Raw genomic sequence first — 25,955 nt, 5'->3', positions numbered from 1 at the left:
CATTAAAGCTAGAAACCATAGTTGCTACATCAATTTTTGGACTTAGAAATGAATATATACCCATTGATTCTTGAATTTAACTTATAAATGCCTCATGAGCTTAGTTCAACTGTCATACCCCATCAGAACCCAAGTATAAGCGTGTTATACTCCAATGTTTATAACAAAATGTAAACACTGTATAACCTCAAAATATTGTTAACACTATAATTGTTTATATCATGGATGGTCAGTCCTTGCATCCATAGCACTGTCTAAGAATTTGAGGTTACATTTCTCCAGGCCCATCCCTCAGCTTTTTACCAAAACACAGGCGCTTTGTTGTTTCAACTAAGGATTCAAACATTAAGAATGGACAGGAAACATGAGTCACAATGGAAGCAGGACTTTTATTAACTTTGTAGTAGATGGCACAGCAAGGTAGATTCCCCAAAACATCCACCTTGTCTCACAGCAAAAGGACTGTGTGTCTGCTCATGGGTTTCTGCTGAAGTGTGTGTGTCTGTTCATGGGTTTCTGCTGAATACCAGTAAAGTAACAGTATGTAAAATGCTTGTGTACGTTGTCAATCATATTGAATTCTACATGTCCGTATCAGTGCGAAGAGTCTTAAGTGGTACTCTTTATCTTTCAAAGGATGTGGTTGTTCGTCACTGTATTTTTTATGTTTGTGTATAAATCTAAGTTATACACGCTATACACGCTCCTCCATGTGAAACCGATCTTTGGATCCCTGTTGGAACCCAGAAAACGACAACAGCATCAACATTGTCGATCATAATGATGGTAAAAAACAGAACAGCATTTCTAAAATAAAATAAGGTTTAAATGGGCAGAACTTCCATCTCTCTCCTCTACTACCCCCGTCCCAATTATTACATGAAATAAAGTGTTGCTCCCAGGCCAACTTCCTTCCTTTCGTTCAAGGTCTTTCCCATTCATCCCAATTGAAAGCCCCACCAACTATCTTCGCATGCTACTTCTTCCCATCCTGACCTCTTATCCTGATTTCCTTGTCCCAATTTGTCCTCGCCGCCCCCCCGCCCAATTTATATGTCCCACTTCAACATGAATGAACACACATACTCACACACACCCTCCCAGCCAGTCCCAATTCACTCCCTCCCACCTAGCCCTAAACCTTCGATGATTGCTGATCTGAAAGGTCTGGATAGGTATAAGCAGTGTAGCTTCCACTTCCACCATATTGCTTCCATCTTCTAGATCTGCAAACATCTAAGAATTATGGCTGAGGTGAAGGGGTAAGGAGCCCATTAGAACCGGCTGTTGCTCCATCTTTCTAAACCCCCCTCTGCTCTAACATGACCTCGGATGTCCCCCTCTATATCATATCTCCCCCGACTCCCTCTCTCCATCTGAGCTGGAACGTCTATCCCTCTCTAGCGACAGAGATCTCTCTCTTTCTCTCCCCCTGGCCATCATCTCTGGAGAGGTGGACCTCTCCCTGTCTTCCCTGGTCATGGGCTCGGGCCTGTCGTCTTGCTCCCGGGAGCGGGGTGGTCCCTCTCCTCCGCTCTCCCTCCATCTCTCCTGGGACGGGGAGCGCCCTGAGGGTGAACGGCCAGACGGAGAGCGCTGAGACGGGGAGCGGGGTTCTCGGTCTCGGGTGTGTGAGGATCTGTCCCTGGAAGACCTGGGTAGAAGGAAACAGATCAGGCATTGGTACAAAGATCAAGCACCTGATGACAGACAAACAAAATCAACCCAAACAATCTGTTGGGAAAGAGCTGGGTCGTGTTCATTAGGGCACAGCGTAGCAAAACATTTTGCCACAGAAAAAGAAAACACTGTTTGTTGTTGTTCAGGTAACCTGGTAAAATAAAGGTTAGTAGTACCTCCCCGTTTCATTCAGTTTTCTTCTAGTTGCCGCCTGATTTTAGTGTGACATAATGGCTATGTGCCATTTTCTAAGTATCAAGTCAGTGTTCCTGTCTGTCTGCTCAGGCCTCACCTCTTCCTCTTGCTCCTGTGAGAGTGGGAGCTTGAGCGATGCCTGTCCTTGTGTCTATGCTTACGTTCCCTTTCCCTGTCCCGCTCTCCTCCTCCCTCCTCCCGGGGGCGAGAGGAGCGGTGTCGTCTCGAGCGATGGGAGGATGAGCTGCCTCCCTCCCGGTATCGTTCACCGCTTCTTGATCTTGACCTGTAAAAAAAATACATAAAAGTGGATTGTTAAAATACAAGAGAATGAGCATTTCAAAGCATTTGTTTGATGTCTGAACTGAAGATGGGAACAAGTCAGATTTAGATCACCTCCGGCGTTCTCTCTCTCCCCTCTCTCTTTCTCTTTCTCTCTCCCTCTCCCGTACACGTTCGGTTTCACGCTCTCGCTCCTTTTCCCTCTCTCGTTCTCGCTCCAGCTCCCACTCCTTCGCTCTCTCTTCCTCCTTTTCACGCTCCTCCCTTCTTCTCATTCGCATTCCTTCTTGCTTCTCCACAACTGCTTTCTGTAGCAGGAAAAACAACAACATGTAATCCATAGCAACAACTGTACTCAGACAGCTCAGGTTTACACTTCCTGAAAAGCAATGTAAACGTCTACATAACTAGTGATATCCTACTAGGTTCTGACTACTGTTATGTTGTGTGTGTCTCACCCGTAGCTTTTCCAGCTTCTCCCGGATCTCAATGAATCCCAGATGCAGTTTACCTCCGAAGTGGTCGGCCAGGCGGCGGTCGTTGTCATGGAGACCTAGGTAGGCGGAGCACACCTCGCACACCCGGAGCTTCTGCTGCTGGAAGCTGGACGCCGGCATCGAGTTTCTGTATACGTCCTGGGAGAAAGCAACAGTACACCAGACTGATTTTAGAACTAGGACACACCGCACAGTTCTTAGTGAGTATGCTGCTGTGTTGATGACTAATGTTAATATTAGGACACACCTTCAAATGACTGATGACTGACTGTTTTGATATATTTTGAGTTGCACACATGAAATTCCTCATATACCTGTCTGTTAAAAACATCTAAGAGGCTTTGCTGAAACAGGTTTGTATATTTCAACAAAAAACTAGTTGTTAATCTTTATTTAATCCCAGTACAAATCAGAGCTGCTATGATTGGTTGTGACCACATGTCGGGTATCTCCTTGACCCCCTGTCCACTGACCTCTGCCTCTTTCTTCATTGCGCGAGTCTTCTCCACCTTCTCCAGGACCTCCTGTGCCTCTTCCACATTCCCCTCGCCCCCCAGCTGCTCCGCCCGGGCCAGCAGCTTACCGATCTCCTCGTTCAGCTCGTGGACCCGCTCAGCCTGTTGATTCCAGAGAGAAAGTGTTAGAATTATGACACGGTGACAACCAGAGCAACAAAGTGACAGGCAATCACATTATTTATATTATTATTAATTAGTTTCTTATACATGGTTGAAATGTCATTTTTTGAAATGTCAGCTACATTCATCTAGAAAAACAACACATACCATGGAATCGAATTCCAACTATAAAGTGTTAATTCACCTAATGACCATGTGGGGAACTATCTAAGTAAGACAAAGAACAGGGGTCGGTCACCTTGGCGGCGACCTCAGCGCTGATCTCATCCTGCGTCTCAGCCAGTCTCTTCTTAGCTAGCTCAGTCCTGCGGTCACAGTCAGCGATGAACGACTGAAGGTGCTCAGCAGCCTGCGGTGAGAGGGGATGACGAGGAGAGGGTTAAACATCGCCAGATCTGAGAGGAAAAATAGATATCACATGGAGCTTGTGTGTACAAGACATAAAACAGAAGGAAAGAAAAAGAGGGAGCGAAAAAGAGAGAAAGAGAGAGAAAGAAAGAGACAATCCATTGATCAACAGATCACATGGAGCTTGCATGCAGAGGAAACAAAATGTGTGTGTGCGCGTATGTGTGCTAAACATGTATACTAGGTACATGACATTCCAACGTAACTCACGTCAAGTTCAAAGAAGTACTCCTGTTGTTTGGAGGCGATCTCGAAGTCAGCCCTGAGGGCCAGGTCGTGGACCTTCACACACTCTCCCAGGTCCATTCTCTGTACGACAACAACAAGAAACATCAATTACATCAATCACTCAAAGATGTACCTACAAGTCCTGTACCCAGGAGAGCAATTTACATTGTGTTCTATATCGCTACTACACAAGACCATTGTGACTCAGACAGCGTTTCCCAAACTAGGGGTCGCGACCCCATGTGGGGTCACCTGATTTGAAAATGGGGTAGTGAGAGAACTCCGAAATGAAATAAATACAAATCGGGCTTGGTTCATATAACCAGGGTTACAGAGCGGTTTCTGTTTTCTTCCTACAAATGTTGCTCCATCTTTAGAACCGTTTGAGCTACAAAATATTATGATCCCATCACTGAAAGATAAGACTCTAGGGAACACGTATGCTTCCTCTGTTTCCCTCTACAATGGCAGGACACATTAGAACAGAGTGGACAAGCCCAGGCACTAAATCAGACTGGGGGAAAAAGATAATCAATGATGATGTTCTTTTCTACACAGAAGATCATACAAAATGATTGCCTGATGATTTTCTGAACTTCCCAATACTTCGAACCATACTTTCTTCATATTTAAATACTGTCAAAAGTACTGATTTGTAATAGACTGTCTAAGCACCAATTTAAAAAGTTTACATTGGCCGTTGATTATGTCACTTTCTTCCACATGATGGGGTCGGGGAATTTTTATATTTATAAAAATAGGGTCGCGCCCCAAAAAAGTTTGAGATCCCCTGGACTAAGTAATATGTCATGTACTCACAGTGCCGGAGAGAATGTCGTGAGGACAGGAGTCCAGCAAATGACTCTTGCAGACCCGCTCATCTGTAAATTTGATTCTCTGGCGCATGGAGTCCCCTACACGAAAATAAATCAGACAAGGGGAGAGAGTTGGTGAGTTGAGCAAAGTCATGTAAATCTCAAGAAACAATAGCTGTGTGCATACCAGACACCTTTATTATCCAAAATTCTGATTACGGTGGGTGCGGATGCCCATGTGGATCATTCATTCCTGAAACAAAAACTAGCTTAGCTTGCTACAGTACATCTAGCTATCTGTCCAACGTTACCTGCAGCCAGTCAGTGATAGCATCTCGTGGGCCAGCAATATCCCAACTAGCACACGTCAACAATGTGACAACGTATGAAACGGAATGTTCCTTGTGTTTACTTTACTGTGAACACAACAAGTAGCTAGCTGGCGTTAGCGTTCAGCCATTGGTCCCCAGGCTAAGGTAGCTTAGCTAGCTAACGTCAGCTAGCATGATAACAACTAGTTAGAAACATTTCCTCTGAAACAATGTAGCTTGTCGTTTACTCACCATCTCTACTTGTGCCCATCAACTGGTCCAACATTGCTCGCATTTGCGCTTGGGCCGACATGTTTGTTGTTTATGTCACCGACACTACACGCCGATGGTGTCTGCTGCATGCAGCCTCGACCACAGGCCTCTGACGGCTCGTGGACGTCGAACAACTTTTCTCAGAGAATCTCAAGTTCTCGTGACGAATATTTGAAACAAACTAGCTCGCTAAAACCTTTTCTTGAGACCTTCCACCACCTTAACGTTTATAGTTATCAAGTTTGTAATACCAATTTACAATGTAAATATTAGGTAGCTAAACCTATTCCGAAATTTATCTCGTCCCCGTTCGTCTTTCAACTCGAAGTATGGCGAGGGGACAGTTATGCTGAGTAGCGGGTGGTGTAATTTCAAATTCGGATTATTGAGGTAAACCCGAAGGTTTTTAGGTAGTTGTGAGACCAACCACTGTCCCTTGTTAGACCGTAAATCTCATTGACATATTCCTCATATTCTAACGTATTTATTAATTCGGTGTCCTATATTTTTCGACTTCCTCCTCTTTCCGAGCGCGCTCTGCCTCGAAGGAAATGCTGCAGTCCTCGCGTGCTGGTTGGCTGAATAGCACAAAATGCTGCAGTCCTCGCGCGCTGGTTGGCTGAATGGCACATAACGTCATTTGCTTCTATTTCTTCTTCTGTGGATTTTATATGGCGGTTGTGACGTCATTTTGATCGCTCTGTCTTCAGATAACGTACACACATATGAATGCACATAAACCTGATAGGCTAGTGTGTAAATAAATAAAACAAGTCTGGAATTATCTATTCTATATTTGACTGTTCATACATTGTGCATTACATGTATTTATTCATGTTATCTTGTTTGATTGTTAGACTTACGCCCCGAACCCACCCATAAACAATGCCGTCCCGCCCACCCCACCCCAAACTGGAAAAATGGCGACAGCTGTCCTGTGGCTTTCTCGGAACCTCGTATCGAGGAATACGGGGGTAGTAAGCCGTAACACCGCCTTGAAACCGTCTAACACAACGAGACTGAACCAATGTCGAAATGCGGTATCAACAGCAAATGGCGGTGTTCAACCAAAGCCGGATAAAGTGAGTTTTCATGCGTGGCTAAGCCTGTTGGTAACCCTACACATAATGTGGGCGGTTCCTGACTCTTGGAGCAGATTGACAGCAGTCTTTGCCAATCACAGCTTAAGGAATTTGGAGAGACAACTGTGGGAGCCAATGAGCTTGTGTGTGTTTGATACGGAAGTAATTAGTCATTATTTTAGCCACCTTTCGTTAAAAAGCTCATGTAACCATTTTATGTAATAAGGCATTGGCTTACACATTGGCTTCTCATCCAGTGTAACATATTAACACAACTACAGATACCATGGGGTATTGGAGTGTCCATTTTTAGGTCAAAGTCCATATCAATTGAATTAGCCTGTTTGTGGGAAATAAAACATTTCATATCCATAATGTATTCAATTATGAGTATGGCCCCAGAGCATCTGCATTTATTATGTGAATCAAGTTAATTGATGAGGAATTCTGCATTCTGAAAAATCCCATGTTGTCTTATCTGAGGCTTTGAACTGTATGCTGTGCATGTTGCTTGATGTGGTCATCTTCCTGTATGATATTAGCAATGTTAATTAATGTAGGAACCTGTTTCAGATTGTAGATATTCTGAATTTCTTTCTTTCCCCCCCTATCACCCAGATATCCTTCGGTCTTATCCGCATGACCGCTGTAGTGATTCCCTTCCTGTACGTGGGAACTCTGATCAGCAAGAACTTTGCGGCTCTACTTGAGGAGCATGACATCTTCGTCCCAGAGGATGATGACGATGACGACTGAACCAAGGTCAGTGATGACGACTGAACCAAGGTCAGTGATGACGACTGAACCTAGGTCAGTGATGACGACTGAACCTAGGTCAGGGATGACGACTGAACCTAGGTCAGGGATGACGACTGAACCTAGGTCAGTGACGAAAATAGATGTATTGATACAGCTATTGATGTGTAAAAGGCTAATATCATTACTAGTCCCAGGGTGACACACACAGGCTAACCTACAATAAAGCATCTCTTTCATATACATTTGTCCCTAACAGCAGTTTAGAGTGCATGCATGCAACATATTGTTATTTACAGTGAGGGAAAAAAGTATTTGATCCCCTGCTGATTTTGTACGTTTGCCCACTGAAAAAGAAATGATCAGTCTATAATTTTAACGGTAGGTTTATTTGAACAGTGAGAGACAGAATAACAACAACAAAATCAAGAAAAACGCATGTCAAAAATGTTATAAATTGATTTGCATTTTAATGAGTGAAATAAGTATTTGACCCCTCTGCAAAACATTACTTAGTACTTGGTGGCAAAACCCTTATTGGCAATCACAGAGGTCAGATGTTTCTTGTAGTTGGCCACCAGGTTTGCACACATCTCAGGAGGGATTTTGTCCCACTCCTCTTTGCAGATCTTCTCCAAGTCATTAAGGTTTCAAGGCTGACGTTTGGCAACACGAACCTTCAGCTCCCTCCACAGATTTTCTATGGGATTAAGGTCTGGAGACTGGCTAGGCCACTCCAGGACCTTAATGTGCTGCTTCTTGAGCCACTCCTTTGTTGCTTTGGCTGTGTGTTTTGGGTCATTGTCATGCTGGAATACCCATCCACGACCCATTTTCAATGCCCTGGCTGAGGGAAGGAGGTTCTCACCCAAGATTTGACGGTACATGGCCCCGTCCATCGTCCCTTTGATGCGGCGAATTTGTCCTGTCCCCTTAGCAGAAAAACACCCCCAAAGCATAATGTTTCCACCTCCATGTTTGACGGTGGGGATGGTGTTCTTGGGGTCATAGGCAGCATTCCTCCTCCTCCAAACATGGCGAGTTGAGTTGATGCCAAAGAGCTCGATTTTGGTCTCATCTGACCACAACACTTTCACCCAGTTCTCCTCTGAATCATTCAGATGTTCAATGGCAAACTTCAGATGGGCATGTATATGTGCCTTCTTGAGCAGGGGGACCTTGCGGGTGCTGCAGGATTTCAGTCCTTCACGGCGTAGTGTGTTACCAATTGTTTTCTTGGTGACTATGGTCCCAGCTGCCTTGAGATCATTGACAAGATCCTCCTGTGTAGTTCTGGGCTGATTCCTCACCGTTCTCATGATCATTGCAACTCCACGAGGTGAGATCTTGCATGGAGCCCCAGGCTGAGGGAGATTGACAGTTATTTTGTGTTTCTTCCATTTTGCGAATAATCGCACCAACTGTTGTCACCTTCTCACCAAGCTGCTTGGCGATGGTCTTGTAGCCCATTCCAGCCTTGTGTAGGTCTACAATCTTGTCCAAGACATTCTTGGAGAGCTCTTTGGTCTTGGCCATGGTGGAGAGTTTGGAATCTGATTGATTGATTGCTTCTGTGGACAGGTATATTTTATACAGGTAACAAGTTGAGATTAGGAGCACTCCCTTTAAGAGTGTGCTCCTAATCTAGGCTCGTTACCTGTATAAAAGACACCTGGGAGCCAGAAATCTTTCTGATTGAGAGGGGGTCAAATACTTATTTCACTCATTAAAATGCAAATCAATTTATAACATTTTTTATGTGTTTTTCTTGATTTTTGTTGTTGTTATTCTGTCTCTCACTGTTCAAATAAACCTACCATTAAAATTATAGACTGATCATTTCTTTGTCAGTGGGCAAACGTACAAAATCAGCAGGGGATCAAATACTTTTTTCGCTCACTGTACATAATGGTATGTACCTAATCCAAACAGTCATGTTGGAACATGTTGAAATAGTAACAATGATTATCTAAAAGAGAATGAAGAGAAAAATACTAACAACTGTGAAAATGAATGACCATTGACATTGCTTTCATTTCCATTCCTTCCCAGGGTGCTTTGCAATAATGATGGCATGCCAATATGAGGAAGGAGAGAGAGATGCCCCCCTACAGGAAAAGATCGCCTTTGACCTCATATCATGATGCACCTCTCCATCGCCTTTTCTCTCTCTCTCTTCCCTTTTAGTCCCACTTTCACCTCCTTGCCATGGATTACTACATATTATTTTATATAATTGGGAGGTCACAGCACAGTCAGACTTCACTCTTGCTTGCATGTGTCTTATTATTTACACAATAAAAAGTCTACGTGTGTAAAAAAAAAAACCACACCTGTTGATGTATGTTCTTTGGTGTTATTTTCGTGATTGTCCCTGTCATTCTATAAAACATGCTTTCTTTGGTCTTATAACTCCAACCACAGCCTAGCCTGGAATCCAGATTGATGTGCTCTATTTCACCACTGAGCATATCAGTTTGGAGAATTCCAGGCTAACCACAGCCAGCCATAACGAAGAACCAACATTGTGCTATTGTATGGCTTCTTGGTTCTTCACAGCAGGTATCCAACTATCCATCCACCAACTCTGTTATCTCTTCCCCCTTCCTGCAGCGCTGCATTTGCCAGTCTCAGGTGTCCTTTCCACCTTCCTGCAGTGCTGCGTTAGCCAGTCGGAGGTGCTCCCTGAGGTCCCTGATATCCAGCTCACTGCGACCTTTCATCCCAATCAGCTCCACATACACCTCCTTGTAGCGGTCACACAAACTCTGCTTCTCCTAGAGGGAGGGGGAGGGGGGGGGGTCATAGACCAACACAGAGGAGACCAGTAGAGTGAGGTTTCTTATCCATATTCTGTTATGTGTGTGAGTATATGTAAGCACATGTTGTTTGAATGGTTGGTCTGGAGTGGAACAGCAGAAACGGCACATGCAAGTACCTTAGGACAAGACAATAAGAGGGAGATTTTACTGAAGATTAATATTTGTGTTTATGGTGTGTTATCAGGATTTTGTAAGGGTTAATCATGTGGATACAGAATATACCAGCGGTACCTTAGTTAGAGACCGCACTTCATTCCTTAGACAGCCGATCTCTTTTTGTAGGTACTCAGCCTCAATCTCCTTTGCTCGTAGCAGCATCTGGAGGGCAACACGGATACATCAGTTTAGTATTTTTTGTCATTTTAGTGATACAATACTCATCTATATTGATATCATTCCACAATTCCTTCATCAGTATTGTGTCAATGAACGAATAGTGCACTGATGTCACTGATGACCAGGACTAGGTGTTCTACATGGTTCTTTTTAGGACCCCAGCAGCAAGTCATTGAGGTGATGTTTTCAGTATTCCGAATTAATCTGGTCCAGCCAATAGATGGCAGAATCTGGAGGACAACATTACAACGTGACCAATCACCAATGGCCGACACTAATCTACACACCAATCAATAGAGCAACTTAGATGTAAGCGTCTCTTCTCTTTTTCATCCTTGCTTCCAATCAGTCCTGGTTTCAAATACTATTTCAGGTATTTCAATTACTTTCCAATACATTTCAAAATAAGTATTCAGATCATCTTTATTAGAAAAATCAAGTAGTTGAATATTGGAATGTATTTTAAAATACTCAAATACACTCCCATGAATAATGCATTTAACCCAGGTATTTGAAATATGTATCTGAAAATATTTTCAAATACAATTTGGTTGTCTATTTGGTTTTTACAAATAACCATTCAAATACTAAAATACAAATATTTGTTTTGGGCTGTATATTTGAAAATACTCAAATACACAGAAGAAGGCATTTAAATAACAAATACTCAAATGCAACATGTACTTGTATCCAGTTCAGCTTCCAATACAACTACTCAGAATGTAAAACGTTATTCTTACTTCCAATTCCGAGGGACTGCGCTCACAGTTGCCAGGGGAGACGTTTCCTGACCTTTGACCTGTGATGAAGTGGCGCATGCAGCTGATCTCCTCAGTCAGACGAGCCTGCAGTTCCTGAGACAATCATGAAGATGAAATAAAAATACTTATTACTATTGCACTGTGTGACAGTATGGTACATTGCTTAAATTGTTAATTAGAGAATGAATTAGATAATTCATTTGTTGTTAATTAGTCTCTCATGACAGACTCGGCTTGCTCTCTCTCTCTCTCTCTCTCTCTCTCTCTCTCTCTCTCTCTCTCTCTCTTCTTCTCTCTGCACTCTGACCTGGTTCTCTCTGCGGAGCTGTTCCATCTCTCTGTCCTTCCGGCTCAGCTCTGTTTCTCTGTCTCCTCCGCTCTGCTCGGCCCGGTTCAGCTCCAGGCACTTCTGGGAATATCTCTCTGACAGAACGTCCAACTCACTGTGGAGGGCATCAGCCTGGGGTCTGTAGAGAACCAAGAAAACATGTGGGTATGCCCGTACGGATGCATGGATGCACAAGCACACTGATGCACAAGCACAGGGTGGATAGTTATCCCATTAGAGAAAACTTTCTCTTCACTTTTGGTGACTTTGATGTCTGGCTAAAGAGAATGGATCTCACGTCTGTCCTCTGTACGTAGTATCCATATGGCCACCCCCTCCAGCCATCCTCCTGGCCTTCTCCACCTCCCTCTCCAGCTCCTCCTTGTGAGCCTCCTTCAGGGCCTCAACCGCTACAGAGCACAGGAGTGGCATAACATGACAAGGAAAAAAGAAAACGTTGAAGTGAAGAGGGGAAAGACAGGACACAGGAGGGTAGGTAATCTGTTCCACAAGAAAAGTTGCTTTGTGACATTGTCCCTAGAAAAAGTGTCATTATTCATTTAACACTCAACATGATATTAAACACTATCCCCAACAGGTCTCTCCTTCCCACCTTGTGCCGTGGACTGGCTCTCCTCCTGCAGCAGTCTGTCTCTCTGTCTCTGCAGCTCTCCGACCTCCCTGGCATGGCTCTCCTGGAGCTCCATCAGGGCCCTGCGGTGGGTCGCCTCCATGGCCTCCAGACGCTGGCCACAGGGGGCCCAAGGGCCACACGGACTGTCCACCTCCATCCCCATCTCCACACGCTCCTTACGCAGACACTCCACCTGCTGCCTGAGTGATAGCGCCTGAGAGAGAGGGAGAGGAGGGGGAGAGGAGGGGGATAAGGAGTGGGATAGAGAGGGGAGGAAGATAGGGGAGCAATAGAAAGAAAGAGAGAGCGGAGAGAGGAAGAGAGTGAGAGAAAATTGTGTGAAAGAGGGGAGAAGAAAGTGGAAGAGTGAGACAGAAAGAGAGAGAGAGAGAGAGAGAGATGTGAGGAGGGTGAGGAAAGATTCCCTACATTATTCATTATGTATATTGAAAACATCCTCTCTGTTTCTATGATACCTTTACAAGACGATGCTAAACGTTATAATTATTAAATGTTAAATGCTCAAATGAACAAATAACTGTTTTACATTTAGGATTTAGAGTGGAAAATAATTCTCACACTACCTCCCTCTGTAGGGCCGTTGCACTGGTCGTCTGATTGGGAATCGTCTGATTGGGAATCGTCTGATTGGTCTGATTAGTCTGTGCACCAATCAGAGACAGCGCGCTCATCTCCGTGAATGATAAACTCTCGAACTCCACCCACTTATTGTTGACGTCCGCGTCCATGGTGTGAGTGTCAGGTACAGGTACGCTGCCTTTCTTCAGCTCCAGAGAGTCCCATCTGTTGCCCATCTCTCTGAAGGGGATCCCTCCCTCAAACCATCTGTTCCTCTCCTCCAATCGCTTTGCTTGCTCTCTGTCCGAGCCCTCCCCTGCCTCTCTCTGACTGTCTGATGACATATTGGGAGAGGTGTCATTTAGATCCGGGGCCACAGAGTCCATTTGACGAGGGTTGGAGGTGGAGTTAGTGGTTCGAGGGTCGGAGTCTTCACAGGTGAGCATAGAGGGAGGCTGGCGAGACGACACAGGCCGAGAGTGACCGTTTTCTCTTTCACTGTCTGACTGTCTGTGATAGAAAAATGGGGACCAAGGGAAAAGTGTTTCAGATATAGCTACATAGTCACATTTTTTACTCTTGTATATTATTACATTTGTCTAATTGTCTTCTTGTTGCCTCCAATTCCATTAATTATGTCCTAAAGTAATTATGTACATTTCTGTTGTGATCTTAGGCCACACCAGTCTAAGTTCAGGACTTTGTCTGCGTCTGAAATGGTACCCTATTCTACTCCCTGTAATGTGCATTACTTTGGACCAGGGCTAATAGGAGCTTTGATCCAAAGTAGTGCAGTACATAGGGAATAGGGTGCCATTTCAGACACAGACAAAGTCCTGCACTTAGACTGGTGTGGCCTAAGATCACAACAGAAATGCACATAATTACTTTACGACATAATTAATGGTATGCCATTTCAGACAGTGTGCCATTTCCAACACAGTGCCATTTCAGACACAGTGAATAGAAATACTAACGGTGTGATGTCTGGAGAGTGTCTGGGTTGGATAGTCTGTCTCAGCACATTAACCCAGTTCCTCCTGATCCTGGAGGTCGAGGCTGAAAGAGTGAACACTGCCTTCTTTGTCTGGTTGAGATCAAGAGATAAAAAACAGAGAAAAGCCACATCTGAGGGGTTACAAACAGGAAGGAACTAAAGCATACAGACACCAAGTCTGCATCCAAAATGACACCCTAATCGCTATATATTGCACTACTTTATGGGCCCTGGTCAAAAGTAGTGCACTATTTAAGGATGGACAAGGGTTGCAGCCCAAGACTAGTAGTAGTAGTGGTAGTAGTAGTAGTGGTAGTAGTAGTAGTAGCAACAGTAGTAGTAGTAGTAGTAGTAGTAGTAGCAACAGTAGTAGTAGTAGTAGCAGTAGTAGTAGTAGTGGTAGTGATAGTGGTAGTAGTAGTAGTAGCAACAGTAGTAGCAGTAGTAGTAGTAGTAGTAGCAACAGTAGTAGTAGTAGTAGTAGTAGTATTAGCAACAGTAGTAGTAGTAGTAGCAGTAGTAGTAGTAGTAGTAGTAGTAGCAACAGTAGTAGCAGTAGTAGTAGTAGTAGTAGCAACAGTAGTAGTAGTAATAGTAGTAGTACCAGTAGTAGTAGTAGTAGTAGTAGTAGTAGTAGTAGTAGTAACAGCAGCAGCAGTAGTAGTAGTAGTAGTAGTGTAGTAGTGGTAGTGGTAGTAGTAGTAGTAGTAGCAGTGGGAGTGGTAGTCATAGTGGTAGTAGTAGTAGTAGTATTAGCAACAGTAGTAGTAGTAGTAGCAGTAGTAGTTGTAGAAACAGTAGTAGTAGTAGTAGCAGTAGTAGTGGTAGTGGTAGTGATAGTGGTAGTAGTAGTAGTAGCAACAGTAGTAGTAGTAGTAGTACTAGTAGTAGCAGTAGTAATAGTAGTAACAGCAGCAGTAGTAGTAGTAGTTGCAGTAGAGCAGTAGCAGTAGTACTAGTGGTAGTAGTAGTAGCAACAGTAGTAGTAGTAGCAGTAGTAGTAGTAGTAGTAGTAGTACTAGTAGTAGCAGTAGTAATAGTAGTAACAGCAGCAGTAGTAGTAGTAGTTGCAGTAGAAGCAGTAGCAGTAGTAGTAGTGGTAGTAGTAGTAGTAGTGGTAGTAGTAGTAGTAGTAGTAGCAACATGTTCGATGAGAGAAAAACCAGGAAGTACATACATGTATCTGGAATCCATAGTTCTTCTCCACGTCAAAGTCTTGGACGTTCACACAGGACGTCAGGTCTATCTCTCCATCCAGGTCATCTGACTACAACAGACATGGAGGAACTGGTGTGATACAGACAAAAAAATACTTATATGGATATAAATATAATTGGGGAACTAATATTGCATATATAGGAAATGGCGTCACCTCCTCAGCCTCAGAGTCCATGTAGAAACTCAGTGCAGCATCCCTCATCACAAACCAGTATCTCCTCCACTGTTAGAAACACAAGCCAAACAGACTCAGTCAAACCAGTGACACTTCAAAATATTCAAAACACTGCTATTGTTTTGAATGATGTTTTCCTCTAATTGTGCAAGTTTGTTATAACACATGGCCATGTGTGTCATTTGCAACGTTACCCCCCCATATTCATCCAGTTTTGACATCCAGCCCTTTTGGTCAGACTGTGTTTGGGTATTTTCAGGTAGAACTCTCTTCCGCGGTTTAGAAGATCTGAGGCCCTTTGCAGTTTGATTATTTGAATTCTGTAACAAATTGATTATATGAATAATAATTATATGATGGTACTTATGATACAGTATGAGTGACTGTTTTAAAGTACTCAAAGGTAACAAGCGTATTACCTGTGGCTGAAGCGCAGTTGTGGACTGGGTTCGGGACAGTCGTCCGTCCTCTGAGTCGCGATATTTCTCCCTCTCTTTCTCCCTCCTGTCTCTCCCCCTCTCTCTGCCCCTCCCTCTCTCATCAGACTCAACCCTCGTACTGTAGGTATCAGATTCCTCTGCATACCTAAAAGAAAGGAAGAGTTTGAGAAATAGAGACAATGAGAGAAAATCCTGACCCAATATGCTGTACATGCAGTAGGCCCTTACAATATGCTGTACATGCGGTAGGCCCTTACAATATGCTGTACATGCGGTAGGCCCTTACAATATGCTGTACATGCGGTAGGCCCTTACAATATGCTGTACATGCGGAAGGCCCATACAATATGCTATACATGCGGTAGGCCCTTACAATATGCTGTACATGCGGTAGGCCCTTACAATATGCTGTACATGCGGTAGGCCCTTATAATATGCTGTACATGCGGTAGGCCCTTACAATATGCTGTACATGCGGTAGGCCCTTATAATATGCTGTACATGCGGTAGGCCCTTACAATATGCTGTACATGCAGTAGGCCCTTACAATATGCTGTACATGCAGTAGGCCCTTACAATATGCTGTACATGCGGAAGGCCCTTACAATAGGCATAGTCATTTATCATACTTCCTCTGCCCTCCAAAACTTCCAGAAATCCCCTTCTTCTAATTATAACGCCACCACCATGATTGCTCATTTCCTCCCTGTCCTCTCTTCTCTCACTTCTCTCTTTTCTCCCTCCTCCCTCACTCTCTCTATAATGTCCCTCTTGTCTCCTCTCCAGTCTCCCCACTCACCTGGGTGTCCTGTGCCTCTGGTCTCTACGTGGGCTGGGGCTCTGGGTCCTCCTCCTCTGGCCCAGTACCACCTCTCCCCCCTCTCCCTCTGACCCCAGGTCCAGTCTGGGGATGTCAGCCAGAATGACGTAGTCCTCTATGGTCATCCCCTGGGAGTCCACTGAGGCGGTTCTCTTGGGCTCCTCTCGGGTCAACAGGTACTCCAGGCCCCGCCTTAGAGTACTCTTGCTCCTATCACTGATTGGCCTATCATTCGTTTCCACGGTCGCAGCGTGGGGTTTCAACGAATTGGCAAGCAGCTGGGAGTCGATGCCTAGTCGTGGTGGGGAGGAGCTACAAGAGAGGGCAGAGCTTAGTAGGGAGTGGGAGGAGCCACACCAGGAGCCTTGAGGGGGGCTGGGGTTGGTTATAGGGGGGTGCATCTCTGTCCGTTCCTCTCTAGCGACCCTCTCTGGTCTCCTTGAGTAGCTCTGTGTTGTGTCAGGTCTGGTGTCGCTATGCTTGGTTTCTCTTTGGGATGAATGGCTGTGTGTACCATAGCCACTTCTAGGGGGAGAGCATTCACGACTATCACGACTGCGAGTGGTTGGAGAAGGGTTTTTATCTGTTCTGGGCCGGGGGCTTCGAGACCCTTCGTAGGAGTTTGGCTGCAAGGCTGAAGAGTCACGTCGAGAGATGGAGTCAAGATTTTTGTAGAGTTTTTCAGAGTCCAAACTGTGACTGTTTGAGCTGTGGGAAGGACGTCTTGACCCTCTTGGCTCTCTTGACTCTCTTGACCCTCTTGACTCCCTTGACTCCCTTGACCCTCTTGGCTCTCTTGACTCTCTTGACCCTCTTGACTCTCTTAGCTCTCTTGACTCCCTTGACTCCCTTGACCCTCTTGACTCTCTTAGCTCTCTTGACTCCCTTGACTCCCTTGACTCCCTTGACTCTCTTGACTCTTGGTCATTCCCATTGGCGTAATGCTCTGTTTTACCATTACTTACAGGGGAGGAGTCAGTGTGTTTGTAGGAGGCCGTGTTTCGGGACGGGGAGGGGTGGCGAGACATGACAGACCCTCGTCTGTGAGAGGGACTGGACCGTCCTGACTGATGGCGAGACGAGGAGCGAGATGGAGCGTGAGACGGAGCGTGAGAAGGAGTGTGACTTTTGGAATGGGAGCTTCTACGTTGGGAGGACGCAGATCGAGAGTCAGCCAGTTTATACCAATTTGGGCATGGGGAGCGAGGGCTAGGAGACTGGTCTTGAGAATCAGTGCCACCACGTCTGAAGTTGGAATGATAGGTGTACCTCTGCGGAGACTCGCTCCTCCAGGTCTCCTGCTGGAACGTTTCATCGCTTCTCCTTTGGGATGGAATTCCGAGATTCACGTTCCGGTAGGGGATGGAGGCTTTGGGTTCTGGGCTGTGGTTGCTGGGGAGCGGATGGCCCCTCTCATAGTGCCGGTAAGGTCGTTTGGATACACCCTCCACCTGAGCCTGGGGACCACCGTCAAATAAGGCTTTCCTGTCTGGAGAGAAGTAGCCACTCTCTCCTCTTGATCCTGGACGTGAGGAGTTGGGACATGGCATGGTAGATTGAGCTCAAATGGAAAGCAAAGACACATTTAAATGTTTAACTGAAAATGGACAATACAATTTTGAATTGAAATTGAATTGAATGAAAATTGTAGCAGCAGTCACAGACAAAATGTCTGTCTGTAATACTGTGACCTGGTCAGACCTGAGGGTCGCCTGAACCTCTCCCGGCCTCTCTTCTCCTCCATCAGGGAGCTGTGTGGTGGCCTGTGGGGAGACGGGTCCACCCGGGTCATCTCTGGCCCAGTCACACAGCACCCTGCTGGGTTGCTAGAGCCACTCCTCCCTGGGTCTGGCAGGAAGTCCCACTGGTCCTCCTGACTGCTGGGTGGAGGTATAAAGGAAGGGCATGAGGGACATTGGTTAGGGTACACACTCTATGAGTTTGGCACAATGTACTGTAGAACTAGTTTATGAGAAATCACTACCTGATTGTAGAATTTCCTTCAAATATAATGTTTTATAACTGTTTATTAAAGTTTTATAAATCACTTTAACCTCTACGGGATCGGTGTCCCGTATACAGGACGGTTGAGCTAATGTGCGCTAATGTGATTAGCATGATTGTTGTAAGTAACAGCAAACTTTCCAGGACATAGACATGTCTTATATGGGCAGAAAGCTTAAATTATTGTTAATCTAACTGCACTGTCCAATTTACAGTAGCTATTACAGTGAAAAAATACCATGCTATTGTTTGAGGAGAGTGCACAACAACAAAAAACTTCACGGCAACTGGTTTGATATATTCACCTCTGAAGGTAAATAATGTACTTACATTTAGTAATCTTGCTCAGATTTGTCATCCTGAGGTCCCAGAGATAAAATGTAGCATAGTTTTGTTTGATAAAATCCATTTTTACATTCAAATGTAGGGAACTGGGTTCTACAGTTTGAAGCCTTGCTGTCTCTGGCTCCACACCCACCCCGCCCGGCCATCTAGATGTGTGAAAGTTAGTGTATAAGCTAATGAGCCATCATGTATGACATTCCTGGGAGTGTGTAAAACTTACATTTTGTATTACCATTTCATTTTTGTATGTACTCTATAGTTATGTATTTGAAAATGTATCAATTGACCAATTCGGCACATTTGGGCAGACTTGATACAAAAAGTCCAGTATTGCAACGCTTCACTGGATCAATCTGAAACTTTGCACACACACTGCTGCCATCTAGTGGCCAAAATCTAAATTGCGCCTAAACTGCAATATTATATTGTGGCCTTTACAGTTACATTTTTAGTCATTTAGCAGACACTCTTATCCAGAGCGACTTACAGTTAGTGAGTGCATACATTATTACTTTTTTTCATACTTTTTTAGCCTTTCTCTTGCATTTCAAAGATGATAAACACATATTTTACCAGATCTAATGTGTTATATTCTCCTACATTAATTTCACATTTCCACAAACGTCAAAATGTTTCCTTTCAAATGGTATGAAGAATATGCATATCCTTGCGTCAGGTCCTGAGCTACAGGCAGTTAGATTTGGGTATGTCATTTTAGGCAAAAATTGAAAAAAAGGGTCCGATCCTTAAGAGGGTATTAAGTATACCTTAATGTAATGTTACCAAAGTCAGCTGCCAATGACACTCACACTCACCTGTGTACCGTGTCAGAGTCACAGATATTGAGTTCCCAGTCAGGGCTAGGAGTGTGAGTTAGGCTCTCCTGATAGGTCCAGACGCTCCTGGTGACATCACTGTAGCTGGCCACCTCAGACAGGAAGTGATGGTTGTCCTGATTCATGGAACGAGACACATTTCGACCAATCGTTAATAATTCAGAGAATGTCAAACTGGTCAATGGCTTTGTCAATTCAGCAGGCCATCTGAAATGTGTAAAAGTCACTTTTAAGGCTTGGTACACAAAGTATGTAATTCTGTTGTGTTTTCAGAAAGTTGCATAGCAACACGTATGAAAATACAGTTGGAGGCAAATCAAACAAATTCAAACATGCTGCAGTGTTTACACTATAGATAGATACTTTATCTACAGGTATCTCTGTGGTAAGACAGTCATTACCTAGTGTGACCAATGACATTACAATGCTTAAAGATTTATTAAATGAATGAGTTGCATTCACTCTCTATGTCAATTCAACAAACATGTGAGAAAGCACCAACAAGAAAAGTAAACAAACTTAAGACAAAATGTCTGCCTGTGGCACAAATGAAAATAAGCAAACTTTCCGTATAACTCATCACATCTAAAACAAAATGCAAACTTCTTACTACACCTGCTTGCAGAGCTTCCTTGGACGTCCCTTTACAAATCTGCTGTTAAGACGTCAAGTGGCAACAGCAACTTCTCTTCTCCCCCTCTGTCTCCCCCCCCCTCTGTCTCCTCCCCCTCTCTCGCCTCCCCCCTCTTCCTCTCCTCTCTTCACCTTATCTACCTGAGCTAATACATTAGGCCTGCGCGGACGACGGTAACACAACCTAGCCTCTCCCTGGCCTTGCTCATCATTATTTCATTGGTCTGTTGCTCTTCCACTACCAGAATGCACCCATCCACTTCTCAACCCTATATTGATCCCTCTTTCAGTTCTTGCCCTCCCTACAACGCACAAAAGTCACCTCTTTCTTCTCTTTTGACTTTTGATCTCCATGTTGTGTTGTGAGCAGGCATGTATTTCTATCTGGTATATTCTGTTATTTTGAAATGAAAGGATTATTCAAATGACAGTAAAATTAGTAGAAGTGTATTTCTGGTACAGGTCCATCCTTAGAGTTCAGTTAAGTGGGCTGGTGTTGTGTGTGTGGGTGCGTGTGTGTGCTTGTGTGTGTGTTGTGTGTGTACGTGTGCTTGTGTGTGTGTTCTGTGTGTGCTTGTGTGTGTGTGCTTGTGTGCAATGTGTTATGTGAGCAGATTAGATTACTATCTTTCCCCCAAGGGATGCAAATGAGCTTTTCATTAATTAATGATAGAATCATAATATAATGAAACGCCAACCTGTGTGTTTGTCAGTCCTCATCACACCTACAGTATATCTTATGTTATAATTACCTCACTTGGTGGCTTTATTTGTGTTCATTGCATCATCATGTTGTTTAATATGTGCCTTTGTTTCATTCAGAACTGGTTACTCCTCATACTGCCACTTGGGAAGATCAAATGAAAGATTTTGGAAGTGTTTCAAACGTATACCGCAACTTACTGTACAGCAAAGGTAATAATCCAGACGTTTTCCAAACCCAATTACACTTTAACAGTCATTAGCCGTCCATCGTCCATTTCCCTCAACACTAGCCCCTCCTACCTGGCACACCTGTGAGGTAGTGTTCACGTGCATGTGTCCCGGGCGTAGGCAGGAACCACAGCAGAAGGGGTCAAAGGTGTTGGGTTGGAACTGGTGGCAGTAATAGTTGTCAGCATAGAGAGGCATAATGGATCCTCAGATCAGGAGAGCACCCCTATTTTACTCTGATGGTACGGCCCAGTGCAATGATGCACAATTACAAAATCCACCTACACAAAGATGGTGCATTCTGATTAGAGGTGGAATAACCAATCAAACCATATACTGTATAGATGGCACATAGTAATGCAGTATGTCAAGAGCAACACTATACAGACATAGGAACTTAATTTGAGCCAGTTTGCTACAGCAGGAAAATAATCCTCCAGCAACAGGAAATGTGAATTATTATGTGGATTATAATTAATGGACATTTTTGTAGGGGTTGATACATTTTTCCTTAGGGCAAATGAAGTCTGAAATTTAAAAGTGGAAATTACTAACTGATCAAATTAAGATCTTACATCTTTAGAATTGCATTCTGAAGTAGAATATGGGCCATATCAGTAATTTCATGCATTGACCTGTAGCGGTCTTTACACTGTAATGGAATTCAACGAAATGCTTCAGGTAGTAGGTAACTTCATCTCTTGGTTGTGGCCAAACAACATCCTCTGGGTTCCTTGAGGTGAAGCAACACTTACCTAAGACAGTGACTGAGTGAAACAGAAACCATTGCTGATGGTAGGCTATACCTTTACAGCTCTGTCCAAAAATAGTTTGACACACAATACTGTAACCATAACACAGTAACCCACCGCCATTTTGTTAATGAAAGAAACACAAAGCCTTAAAAGTATAATCTGTCTTTGTCATGCAGGTCTTACTACCTGCCCTCCAGGACACCTACAGCACCCGATGTCACAGAAAGGCCAAAAAGATAATCAAAGACAACTACCACCCGAGCCACTGCCTGTTCACCCCGCTATCATCCAGAAGGCGAGGTCAGTACAGGTGCATCAAAGCTGGGACCGAGAGACTGAAAAACAGCTTCTATCTCAAGGCCATCAGACTGTTAAACAGCCATCACTAACACAGAGGCGCTGCTGCCTACATACAGACTTTAAAATCACAGGCCACTTTAATAAATGGAACACTAGCCACTTTAATAAATGGAACACTAGCCACTTTAATAAATGGAACACTAGTCACTTTAATAATGTTTACATATCTTGTATTACCCATCTCATATGTACAGATGAAGTCGGAAGTTTACATACACCTTAGCCAAATACATTTAAACTCAGTTTTTCACAATTCCTGACATTTAATCCTAGTAAAAATTCCCTGTCTTAGGTCAGTTAGGATCACCACTTTATTTTAAGAATGTAAAATGTCAGAATAATAGTAGAGAGAATTATTTATTTCAGCTTTTATTTCTTTCATCACATTCCCAGTGGGTCAGAAGTTTACATACACTCAATTAGTATTTGGTAGCATTGCCTTTAAATTGTTTAACTTGGGTCAAACGTTTCGGGTAGCCTTCCACAAGCTTCCCACAATAAGTTGGGTGAATTTTGGCCCATTCCTCCTGACAGAGCTGGTGTAACTGAGTCAGGTTTGTAGGCCTCCTTGCTCGCACACGCTTTTTCAGTTCTGCCCACAAATGTTCTATAGGATTGAGGTCAGGGCTTTGTGATGGCCAGTTCACACAGAACTTTGGAAGTATGCTTGGGGTCATTGTCCATTTGGAAGACCCATTTGCGACCAAGCTTTAACTTCCTGACTGATGTCTTGAGATGTTGCTTCAATACATCCACATAATTTTCCTTCCTCATGATGCCATTTATTTTGTGAAGTGCACCAGTCCCTACTGGAGCAAAGCACCCCCACAGCATGATGCTGCCACCCCCGTGCTTCACGGTTGGGATGGTGTTCTTCGGCTTGCAACCCACACCCTTTTTCCTCCAAACATAACGGTGGTCATTATGGCCAAACAGTTCTATTTTTGTTTCATCAGACCAGAGGACATTTCTCAAAAAAGTACGATCTTTGTCCCCATGTGCAGTTGCAAACCATAGTCTGGCTTTTTTATGGTGGATTTGGAGCAGTGGCTTCTTCCTTGCTGAGCAGCCTTTCAGGTTATGTCGATATAGGACTCGTTTTGCTGTGAATATAGATACTTTTGTACCTGTTTCCTCCAGCATCTTCACAAGGTCCTTTGCTGTTGTTCTGGGATTGATTTGCACTTTTCGCACCAAAGTACGTTCATCTCTAGGAGACAGAACGTGTTTCCTTCCTGAGCAGTATGATGCCTCCGTGGTCCCATGGTGTTTATACTTGCGTACTATTGTTTGTACAGATGAACGTGGTACCTTCAGGCGTTTGGAAATTGCTCCCAAGGATGAACCAGACTTGTGGAGGTCTACAATTCTTTTTCTGAGGTCTTGGCTGATTGCTTTTGATTTCCCCATGATGTAAAGCAAAGAAGCGCTGAGTTTGAAGGTAGGCTTTGAAATACATCCACAGGTACACCTCCAATTGACTCAAATGATGTCAATTAGCCTATCAGAAGCTTCTAAAGCCATGACAACATTTTCTGGAATTTTCCAAGCTGTTTAAAGGCACAGTCAACTTAGTGTATGTAAACTTCTGACCCACTGGAATTGTGATACAGTGAATTATAAGTGAAATAATCTGTCTGTAAACAATTGTTGGAAAAATTACTTGTGTCATGCACAAAGTAGATGTCCTAACCGACTTGCCAAAACTATAGTTTGTTAACAAGAAATTTGTGGAGTGGTTGAAAAACGAGTTTTAATGACTCCAACCTAAGTGTATGTAAACTTCCGACTTCAACTGTATATACTGTATTCTATACTATCTATTGCATCTTAGCCTATGCCGCTCTGACAATGACTTTGCTCATCCATATATTTATATATTCTTATTCCATTCCTTTACTTAGATTTGTGTGTATTAGATATTTGTTGTAGAACTGTTAGATATTACTTGCTAGATATTACTGCACTGTCAGAACTAGAAGCACAAGCATTTTGCTACACTCGCAATAACATCTGCTAACCATGTGTATGTGACCAATATATTTTATTTTATTTGGATTATAATATTAAAAACACTTTAAAGGTATTTCTATAATTTTTAAATACCTTATGACTGTTAACTCCAAGTTCATTTTTATCTGCAAAGTAACCAGCACAGGTCATATCCTTCATACTCTCAGAACTCATCCAGGTCTGGGTGAAACTGGCGTGGGTATAACTGCCATTGTGGCTCTGTCTTTTGTCATGTTAAATATCAATTGACTCTCATTGGAGCCAACATGGCCCATTGGCCCCAAAGGTGTGTATCAGATGTCATCAGCTTTAGAGAGTGAAATATGCAACTGGCTCCACTGGACAGATGTCATGTGGTGAGCCTGTTTTACAGATGGCTGCTCTGAGGGTTACAGACAAGCACGAGCGGTCACCTGTAAAACACTGTTTACTAGAACAGGCACTGCATGGTAGGACAGACATAGACTGGACCACAGAGTGGCCATCTACTGGGGAACAATAAATACATGTTGAATCTTGAGTTGCCATTAAAGTATATTCAAACACAAGGTTAACAGATGAAAAAGAAACCAGTTTAAATTGTATACTGAAAAAAAAAACATGGTACGAAATGAGTCGAAACCATTGGACGTATTTCTCCTCAAAATGCCAGGTGGGTCCTTTATGTTCCAGGGCAGGTAGGCTATTAGAGTATCTATGTCACTACCTACCTGAGGAAACAGAAAGGAGTATTTACAGTGTCTAGCCTCCCATATGTAACCTGTCTAGGGGCCCTTTGTGTGTGTATAGAATAGAATATTGGCTGTACTATGCTGAAAACAAAGCTGTTTCCATAGATATACAGTATATTATATTATTAGGCCTATTAGTGTCTCTTTCAGGTGATCTCGTCCACTGGGGACAGCAGTCCAGAGAAGCCAGCAGAGGGGGACAGCACTGTCCAGAGAAGCCAGCAGAGGGGGACAGCACTGTCAAGAGAAGACAGAAGAGGGGGCCAGCACTGTCCAGAGAAGACAGCAGAGGGGGCCAGCACTGTCCAGAGAAGCCAGCAGAGGGGGCCAGCAGTGTCATCAGGATCTTACTGGAAGGCCAGGTAGCACACACAGGCACACATGCACACACATTGACAAAGACAGACTATTCCCACAGTCTCTCAGTGGATCATATACTGTCACTTGTCATGCACGCTGCATGCTCAGCGTAGACTGTAGACTATAAAGGCTGTGTATTTATAGATGCACTGTATGTTTAAATAGGTGAAGTGAACGCTCACTGCTCCGGATCCTGAAACAGGGCCAATTTATCACTGTGTGGAATAGTCTCAATTCAAGCTAAGATTAGCTATACCCAAAGTTGTGTATGATTAATTGCACTCTCAGAAATTGTAGTTTTGAAAAGTTAACCCCTAAAAATCTTTCAAATGAAATGTCACCCTCAGGATATTAATAATAGCATGTTTGGCAAGAAAATGTTGCAGGGAGTTATTTCTGCCCAAATCCTTTTTCCACTGAGCGTCCTAGTTGCATAGCTACACTCTGTTGCTCAGGCGACAGTTGCCATGGTGAGAAGAGATTTAGTAACCATGGAAATATGATCGCCTAAGTAAAGTTCAGCATCCCACCAACTTGAAGTTGGCATGACTGACTTCTGTAAATGTAAATAGACTGTATTTTAATGGATGTATCTTAGTGATTAAACGTTCTTAAATATGCATATCTTTGGTAGTAGAATGACTCATACAAGTCACACGCAAGGGCGAAATAGAACCAGATCATCAAAATACAATATTGTAAGTACTGTA

General features: G+C 43.7%; 3 protein-coding genes and 1 long non-coding RNA gene across 6 annotated transcripts; 1 reads left to right on the top strand and 3 right to left on the bottom strand.

Annotated features, from left to right (window-relative positions):
* Window positions 1–369: 369 nt before the first annotated feature.
* On the bottom strand, window positions 370–5,934 carry zgc:158803 (LUC7 domain-containing protein). 2 transcript variants are annotated; one of them, XM_045213259.1, is made up of 9 exons: window positions 5,307–5,932; window positions 4,748–4,842; window positions 3,911–4,009; window positions 3,531–3,641; window positions 3,128–3,271; window positions 2,616–2,792; window positions 2,272–2,465; window positions 1,973–2,161; window positions 370–1,654 (listed from the first exon to the last, which is right to left on the bottom strand). In XM_045213259.1, exons 1-9 carry the CDS (start codon window positions 5,365–5,367, stop codon window positions 1,348–1,350), a joined length of 1,377 nt encoding a protein of 458 aa, XP_045069194.1. In that variant the 5' UTR covers window positions 5,368–5,932; the 3' UTR covers window positions 370–1,347. The 2 variants fall into 2 exon arrangements, with proteins under 2 accessions (XP_045069194.1, XP_045069195.1); XM_045213260.1 differs by having other exon boundaries at window positions 1,339–1,654; window positions 2,037–2,161; window positions 5,307–5,934.
* LOC121556550 lies at window positions 2,840–9,503 on the top strand. Of its 2 annotated transcripts, none has more exons than XR_005998197.2 (4): window positions 2,840–2,854; window positions 6,185–6,409; window positions 7,028–7,171; window positions 9,218–9,503. It is a non-coding gene; the product is annotated as an uncharacterized LOC121556550 (long non-coding RNA). The 2 variants fall into 2 exon arrangements; XR_005998196.2 differs by lacking the exon at window positions 2,840–2,854 and adding an exon at window positions 4,864–4,878.
* Window positions 9,314–17,004, bottom strand: LOC121557661 (TRIO and F-actin-binding protein-like). Its single transcript, XM_045213258.1, has 13 exons — window positions 16,255–17,004; window positions 15,435–15,600; window positions 15,210–15,335; window positions 14,995–15,063; window positions 14,800–14,889; window positions 13,603–13,712; window positions 12,631–13,135; window positions 12,026–12,260; window positions 11,711–11,822; window positions 11,392–11,551; window positions 11,064–11,177; window positions 10,219–10,305; window positions 9,314–9,942 (listed from the first exon to the last, which is right to left on the bottom strand). The coding sequence occupies exons 1-13, from the start codon at window positions 16,674–16,676 to the stop codon at window positions 9,796–9,798; spliced, it is 2,343 nt and encodes a 780-aa protein (XP_045069193.1). The 5' UTR covers window positions 16,677–17,004; the 3' UTR covers window positions 9,314–9,795.
* On the bottom strand, window positions 16,855–21,224 carry LOC123483366 (serine/arginine repetitive matrix protein 5-like). The gene is made up of 5 exons (XM_045213295.1): window positions 21,099–21,224; window positions 19,440–19,576; window positions 17,977–18,155; window positions 17,131–17,797; window positions 16,855–16,909 (listed from the first exon to the last, which is right to left on the bottom strand). Exons 1-5 carry the CDS (start codon window positions 21,222–21,224, stop codon window positions 16,855–16,857), a joined length of 1,164 nt encoding a protein of 387 aa, XP_045069230.1.
* Window positions 21,225–25,955: the final 4,731 nt, after the last annotated feature.

Source organism: Coregonus clupeaformis, unplaced genomic scaffold (assembly GCF_020615455.1).
Source record: "Coregonus clupeaformis isolate EN_2021a unplaced genomic scaffold, ASM2061545v1 scaf0095, whole genome shotgun sequence".
In the NCBI taxonomy this organism is placed as follows: Eukaryota; Metazoa; Chordata; class Actinopteri; order Salmoniformes; family Salmonidae; genus Coregonus; species Coregonus clupeaformis.
Note: the sequence above shows the minus strand (reverse complement) of the source record. Positions and strands in the feature narration are given on the sequence as shown.

Excerpts from the sequence above, each read along its gene's own strand:
- zgc:158803 (XM_045213259.1), bottom strand. The coding sequence starts at position 5,367 with ATGTCGGCCCAAGCGCAAATGCGAGCAATGTTGGACCAGTTGATGGGC. Across the intron at positions 2,793-3,127 it reads CAATGAAGAAAGAGGCAGAG|GACGTATACAGAAACTCGAT; the intron begins GTCAGTGGACAG and ends GCTTTCTCCCAG. Across the intron at positions 1,655-1,972 it reads CACAGGAGCAAGAGGAAGAG|GTCTTCCAGGGACAGATCCT; the intron begins GTGAGGCCTGAG and ends CCTTCTACCCAG.
- LOC121557661 (XM_045213258.1), bottom strand. The coding sequence starts at position 16,676 with ATGCACCCCCCTATAACCAACCCCAGCCCCCCTCAAGGCTCCTGGTGT. Across the intron at positions 13,136-13,602 it reads CACTCTCCAGACATCACACC|ACAGTCAGACAGTGAAAGAG; the intron begins GTTAGTATTTCT and ends TTTCTATCACAG. Across the intron at positions 10,306-11,063 it reads GCAGTCCCTCGGAATTGGAA|ATGCTGCTACGAGCAAAGGA; the intron begins GTAAGAATAACG and ends GTTGCCCTCCAG.
- LOC123483366 (XM_045213295.1), bottom strand. The coding sequence starts at position 21,224 with ATGCCTCTCTATGCTGACAACTATTACTGCCACCAGTTCCAACCCAAC. Across the intron at positions 19,577-21,098 it reads CTACCTCACAGGTGTGCCAG|GACAACCATCACTTCCTGTC; the intron begins GTAGGAGGGGCT and ends TCCATGAATCAG. Across the intron at positions 17,798-17,976 it reads GAGGTTCAGGCGACCCTCAG|GATCAAGAGGAGAGAGTGGC; the intron begins GTCTGACCAGGT and ends CCTCACGTCCAG.